This window comes from Gymnoscopelus microlampas, assembly GCF_963454915.1.
Source record: "Gymnoscopelus microlampas genome assembly, chromosome: 8".
NCBI classification, from domain to species: domain Eukaryota; kingdom Metazoa; phylum Chordata; class Actinopteri; order Myctophiformes; family Myctophidae; genus Gymnoscopelus; species Gymnoscopelus microlampas.
The window spans coordinates 54,227,193-54,234,234 of NC_139945.1; the positions used below are offsets into that span (position 1 = coordinate 54,227,193).

The window sequence follows — 7,042 nt, forward strand, 5'->3', positions numbered from 1 at the left end:
GGGAGCGTGGGATCAAATAACGACCCAAGTAAATGCGGTCAGTTCCGTGTTCAGGTGAATATAATACACAAGCCCACAATGGAAACAGGCTTTTTGTGTTCTGATGTTTTAGCACCATAATCATACCACTGTCCCAAGGTTATAATTTTGGATGTTTCATTGTAGTTTAGTTTGTTCGTTTGGAGAATTAAATTATTTTAGTTTTAACTTGTATCTCCCCTTTACAATTACAATAAATGGATTAGGATTTCATATCCCAAAAAGCTGATAAATGGTCCCCGAAAAATAAGTGCATTTTAGTAAGCACGCAATACAGTTTTTCGTTTATTGTTTGGTGTTTATTTATTTTTCACTTAAGGAAAACTAATTTGAGTGTTCGTTATTTTTTTAGTTTTAGTTCACTATAAGACCTTGCACTGTATTTGCAAACTGTTAATAAAGTATTACATCAATCAAAGGACGCCGAAAGAAGTAAAAAAAAAATGGACAGACATCAAGGCCTCGGTCAAGAGCCGTATGGCCAAGCGGCGCAGTTGCCGCAATGCCACGGGAGGGGGGCCGGACACAGCGCCATCACCGTCGCCCCTCGATGAGCGAGTAAGCGCCATCATTGGTATGTAGACCACTCTATTTTTATCCATACCTTTACATTTGTCCCATGATTTGACTATTAAACTATTCTCCTAATAGGAGATGTGCCTCTCTCCGGCGTCCCCTCCATGGAGGGAATGGACACAGACGCCATGGCGGGCCATCTGACGATAGTATGTAAACTATAAATCCTAATCAACGCATTCTAAACCTGATAACTGGCCTGCTTCTTATTTGATAATGAGCACAAAACTATAGGCTGTACTCCCTCCAAGCAGCCTCGCTTGTTGCATAACTAAATGAAAATAAATTGAAGGGGCCAAGATAAATAAGGAATCATCAAATCATCAAATAATTGTGAACATTTTTTATTCCAGGTGAATTAGATGAATCTGCCCCTCCACCACCTCCTCCTCTTCTTCCACCTCGAACCCCAGCTCCACGGGTGGTTGTCGATGATGGTGAGACGCCCAGCACATCATCTGGCCGACGACAATCATCATCATCTGCCCGAACATCACTCTTCTCATCATCATCACCACCACCACCACCACCACGACAATCTTCTGCTGCGCCTCCGCCCCCCCCTCATCCTCCTCCTCCTCATCTGCCGCTGCTAGCACCACCTCAGCCTGGACAAGAGCTTGCGCGCGCCCCCAGCTCCAGCCCGGGTTGAGGTGGTGTCAGCAGCGGTGCTCCGGAATCAGGAGCTGTTGCTGGCGGCGGTGGAGCGTGTGGCTGCTGCAGTGGAAGATATTGCAAGGGCGCTCAGGCGGGAATAAAACACATTTAAATGTTTATTTTGCTTGTGTGTCAGTGTCTATGCATCCTTACTTCAAAAACGAGCAATTACTTGTTGGCGCAGTGCTAGTGCTGCCCTGTTGTCCTCAGCACCAATAGGTGGGTCCAGTGGCATGTCCATGGGTGGGGGGATTATTTCTGGAACGGGGACACCATGGAGTGTCGAAATGTTGTGGAGGACACAGCAGGCCATGGCTATCTTGCATACCTGTTGGAGTAGATAATTAATAGACTGACTGCATACATATATTATAGCTTATGCCCACTGTTTTTCAGGTCTTGGTGTAATGTGGAGGTTATACTATACATTTGTATTTCATACCTTTTCGGGCTTGTAAAGAAGCTTTCCTCCTGCTATGTTGAGGCACAGCCAGCGGCCTTTCAGCAGACCGATGGTGCGCTCCACAACGGAGCGCGTGGCCACATGGCTGTTGTTGTAAGCCCGCTCCTGTTGGGTCACGGGGGTGTAAAGGGGGGTCATGAGCCAGGGAGCCACGGCATAGCCTTTATCACCTATGGTAGAGATCAGATAATGGTTAGCCATGCGATCCGGTGAATAGAATTTGCATGTAGCCAAGTGAGAGGAAAAGGCACAAAATAAGCAATTTGATAAACACTCACCAACGAGCCATGCGTCTCCAGCAGCCCCCTGTTGAAGACGCATGCCCACACTGCTGTTCTGGAAAATGAAGGAGTCGTGGCTCCCGCCCCCCGAACGGGTAACTGCATTCAGGATGTTATTATTGGCATCACATATTAGCTGGATGTTGATTGAATGATAACCTTTGCGGTTGAAGTATGGGAATGGGTCTGGACTTGGCGCTTTGATGCGCACATGAGTGCAGTCTATTGCACCAATTGTGTTGGGGAAGCCAGCTATGTTAAAGAAATCTTGCTTTATTGTTTGCTGTTGTTCAGCTGTGTATGGGAAGATGATGTATTGCGGTGCCAGGCGAATGATGCCATCCAGCACGTTCGGGAGCGTGCGGCTCATGGACGCCTGAGAAATCCCGGATCTGTCCGATACCAGCAGCTGAAAGGAGCCGGTGGCCAGGAACCCCAGGCTGCACAGCACTTGCACGTGTGCAGGGATGGCATGATTCCTGTTAGAATATAATACTAATTCATAATAGGCATCAATTTGATATGCAATGCACTTTACATTTGAAACATATCTGAAATGGCTGCATGCCATAAATAGGCCACAACAATCAAATAAAAAAACGACACATTACATTTAAAAAATGTTTCATTTTAACCTGTTTGTTGCTCTGGTCAAATATGGCTCCAGGGTATCACAGAGCTCCATCAGACTGTGCCTGGGCAGACGAAAGCGGCACCGGAGCCACTCGTCGCTCTCCTCAAACATGTTGGAGCGGTCCCTGAAGACGCGCCGTCCTCTCCTCATGGCTTGGTTGGCCAAATGCTCTAACAGTATTAAATCTGCCATAGTGCTCAGTCTGAGAGCCGCCCCAAGTCCTTTTATATATAAAGGACTTGGGGCGGCTCTCAGACTGAGCTTTTTGTGTCCACGTTGTCCCTGTCCCTGTCAACCCAACATGGCAGCTGAGCTCCCCGTGGACGTGGTCCCAATGGACATGGACCTAATGGACATGGACCTGAATGACATCGAGTGGGCAGATGACATGGAAGAGGATGCCATGCCTGACGAGCCGTTTGATGACGTGGCCTGCGATAATGCAGAGAGCCTACGCGATGTATCAGCGCCCTTTGTGGGCCGCCCCGGGCTCTTTTTGAACAGGCCCGAAGAGAGACAGGCTGTCCAGATCCACTCGGTCTGCGTTCCACTCGAGACACAGGAGGACCGCTTGGAGTTCGAGGTGGACACTGACGGAGTGGTGGTGGAGATCCTGGGCCTGAGGGCAATTAAGGCAGCCATCCACTGGCTCTTTGTGCCCGAGAGGGTCCAGGGCCCCCACAAATACACCTGGCCTATAGTCAAAAAACACCTGCCCCTCTGTGATTTTTCTCAGGCGGTGGAGGCAGAGTGGACCCATGCCCATGGGTCGTTGCTGGCCTATGTGGACGGTGGGTGGTGTATACACATAAGTGTCGTCCCGGCCCACCCCCGCAACGCGTCTGGCCAGCTCAGGACCCTCGCGATGGCACGCCTAAGGTGCATGGATTTCCAGAGAGACATGGCTAGGGCCTTTCAGGCCAAACTGGCCAGCGTCCAAAAGAACCCTCTCTTTGACACCTCCAAGTTTGAGGTATTGGCTCAGGACCAGTATTTCATCCTGGAGCTACTTGATGAGGCCATCGGGGAAGTCTCCCTCCCAGATGGGCTGAAAGTGATGTGCTTTTTGGCACGTCTGGGGGACAAATCAAGCTCCCCCCTGGTCCTCACGGACCTGCTACATGACAATCAAGTGTCTGAGCTCGTGAGCTCCATTTCGATCCATGCAGCAGTGGCCGTGAGGGACAGCAGGGACGAATTGGACCTCTTGTGGTCCCGCTATGGGATCCACAGGGTATGTGGCAGCCACTCTCAGGTGTTCACCGCCTATTCGCTGCACGAGGCAGCGAATTTTCAAACTGCCTTGGGGCATGGTGGGGGGGTCTCCGCCCTTTCGATGGACCTGACGTCTATTTTTCAGCTTCCCGAGAGCCACGCCAGGGTCAATTTTGTGCAGATGTACTGCGATGGGCCACACCGCCACCAACAGCCTTTCTATATCCACCCGGTGTCCTCGGTGATATTGTCCTGTGGTCTCACCAAGATTGAGGTGGCCAGGGCACTCAAAAGGAAGGCAAACAATTACATCCACCACTTCCAAGACCTGTCCAGTAAGATGGGCGTCAGACTGGCAGCTCGCTTGGAGGTGGTGATCAGGTTTGATCAAGGCTGCGATGTCTTCCCCACCTCACCCGAGGAACTTTTGGACCTCGACCTCCTCAGGGACCTACTGAGCAGGCAGCCCCTCCTGATTCCCATCAGGGGAGACGCTCTCTCCTCCCTCTCCCGTGAGGTGGGCCTGCACCTCTGCTCCAGGCTGGAGCAACTGCTGGCCACTCACGGTGAGCAGGGGGGGTTTGCGGCTTCTTGGGAGGCCTACCAGGCTGAAATGGCTCTTGAAGAGCTATTTCATGGCACGCCCAGGTGCCACACTGACAGGGAATACAGTGTTTCCCTGGGCTGCTCATCCATTTCCACAAACAGCCGGACGAGGGGACAGGGCTTCTTAGCCCTGTCTCCTGTCACCGCCGCATCTGCAGGAGAATCGCCACCTCCGATTCACTTTGTAGCACAAAACTCTGGCATCAGGGCCATGGTCCTCCGGCTCTGGCGCCTTTCGGACAGCATCCAGGCCCAGGACCATGTCCTTGGTGCGGAGTTGGTTCAAATCCTCTTGGAGGATCTTTTTGGGGGAGCTGGAAGTGCGGACACTGGCTACACCGTGGCTGAGCTAAGTGATCAGGGCCACCCGTGTCACGGACAGGCCATTACCACATGGACGTACCAGTTCCTTACCAAGGAAGTCCTGGAACGCCAGAAATATTTTAGGATTGCTCTAGGCAACGTGTTCGCCCGGGCTGTCAGCATCATCAGGGCGCACAACCGCGACCCGGCGGACGTCCTGTTAGCGGGCCTGAGGGAAACGGGGCTACTAGGGTTCCCTAGAGTAACGTGGTATGGGCGCAATAGGCGTTACGACGCCACCTGGGACAAACCAGACATGATCGTCCTGCACGATGCCGGGGCGAGACCCCACCGGAATATCCCACCTGTCACGGATCTCACTACTGCCGTCTTGGACAACCTCGTCAGACGGAACATAATGTTTGATTCTAGGGTGTCCCTCTACAGGGAAAGGGGGATGCCCTGGATCAGGGAAGTCCTGAACAGGTTGCCAGAGGCCTTCTTTAGGAAGGAGTCCAATGAAAGGCTAATCAACACCTTGACCATCATTTGCGCCTCTGGAATGAGGATGAACGCAGCCTTTGTGGACTTTCGTCCACTGGCGGTGCTGATGGAGTCCCGGCAAATTGCCTCGGCAAAAGACCTCCACAACTACAGAATCCTCAGTCAGTTCACTTTGGAGCGGGTCTATTGCCATGTGGCCAAGGCGGACAGGTCCCTGTTCAAACTGGATGAGAGCATCCCCTGGAAGTTGGCTGATCCAGCGGATGCCAATAAAGATAAAGCCACTGAGGAGGAAGAGGTGGATGAAGAAGAGCAACCGAGGGACCTCGATCTACCCCTCCCCGACCCAGAGCCACCAGTGGACCCTCAGCTGCTGCCTGAGGATGAAGAGGTCTGCTCGGGGCGGGACCGCGCCTTTTTTAGGCCAGCTGGAGAACGCACCCGCTGGACGGAGGAGGAGGTGCTACTGGTCGAAGTCGTAGGCCGTGCAGAAGTGGCCTATAAAGTCTACGTGGCCAGGTGCATTGCACGCGGGCTGGCCATCCGCACCAAGAGGTCGTTCACAGAGAAGAGGACCAGACTGATGAGAGCCAGGGGAACTGCCCCAATAGAGTAATCCAGTCTATTATTTTTGTTTTGTTTTCAAAGTCACCTGAGGCAGGTCTATTTTTTTTGCTATTTTTCTAACCCATACCCTAACCCTAAATTAAAGGGTAAAAAGAAAAAAAAAGAAAAAGAAAATCCCTGTATGTTTGTGTGTGTGTGTGTTTTTATTTTGTCCCTATTTTATGTCACCTGTGGCAGTTCGGTTTTAGTTTCATTTTACGCCCCTGTGTGTGTGTTTGTGTGTGTGACCCCCCCTCCCAAAAAAAAGCCCAATGAGGCAGTTTTTGTTTCTTTACTTAGACCCCACCCCTAAAAAAAAAAAAAACCTGTATGTTTGTGTGTGTGTGTGTGTGTGTGTGTGTGTGTGTGTGTGTGTGTGTGTGTGTGTGTGTGTGTGTGTGTGTGTGTTTATTTTGTCCCTATTTTATGTCACCTGTGACAGGTCGGTTTTAGTTTCATTTTACGCCCCTGTGTGTGTGTTTGTGTGTGTGACCCCCCCCCCTCCCAAAAAAAAAAAAAAAAAAAAAACCCACCACATGGATTCTGCCTTGTCGTGGCGTGGTGGCTTAAGTGCCCCTGTGAGACACATCACAGTCTGTGATTTGTCTCACAGGGGCACGACCAAAGAATCCAAACCCTAACCCTAAGGGAAAGCTTCAAGACCACTTGAAAGTATCTGGTGCGCGCCCCCTAGTCTGGGTTTCAAAACCAGAACTTCGAATACCTGTCAAAATATATCAAACCCAAACTGACCAGACTGAAATGACCAGCTTGTTCAAAGTGATTAATAGTGCTATATATAGCACTATTAATCACTTTGAACAAGCTGGTCATGATTAGGCCTCGGCCGATTTTATTTTATTTCAATGTAATTATTATTTTTATTTTTTTCATATTTTGTCTTTTAAAACATTTGGTGACACAAGCTGGGCACATACATATTTTATTTGAGGTTTGCCACTGTTGTAATTGATTTTGACATGAAGAATAAAGCATTTTAAAGACATACGCACATTTCAGCCCTGGTACGCCAGCCTCGGGCTGACCTGAGAACGTGCGCACCTGACGCACAAAACACAGACCAAAAAATCTTTATGCATCAGGTGGAAATGTAAGACTTGTCCTAAATGCCGGTACGTACAAAATATGGTCGCAAAT

The 7,042-nt window shown here is 50.2% G+C and overlaps 1 protein-coding gene across 1 annotated transcript; it reads right to left on the reverse strand.

Moving 5' to 3' along the window:
* Positions 1–959: 959 nt before the first annotated feature.
* On the reverse strand, positions 960–2,800 carry LOC311050650 (putative nuclease HARBI1; the record flags this gene model as incomplete). The annotated part of the gene is made up of 5 exons (XM_084064736.1): positions 960–1,223; positions 1,445–1,600; positions 1,715–1,905; positions 2,014–2,466; positions 2,692–2,800. 5 exons carry the CDS (start codon positions 2,798–2,800, stop codon positions 960–962), a joined length of 1,173 nt encoding a protein of 390 aa, XP_083920862.1.
* Between the last annotated feature and the right edge of the window lie 4,242 nt (positions 2,801–7,042).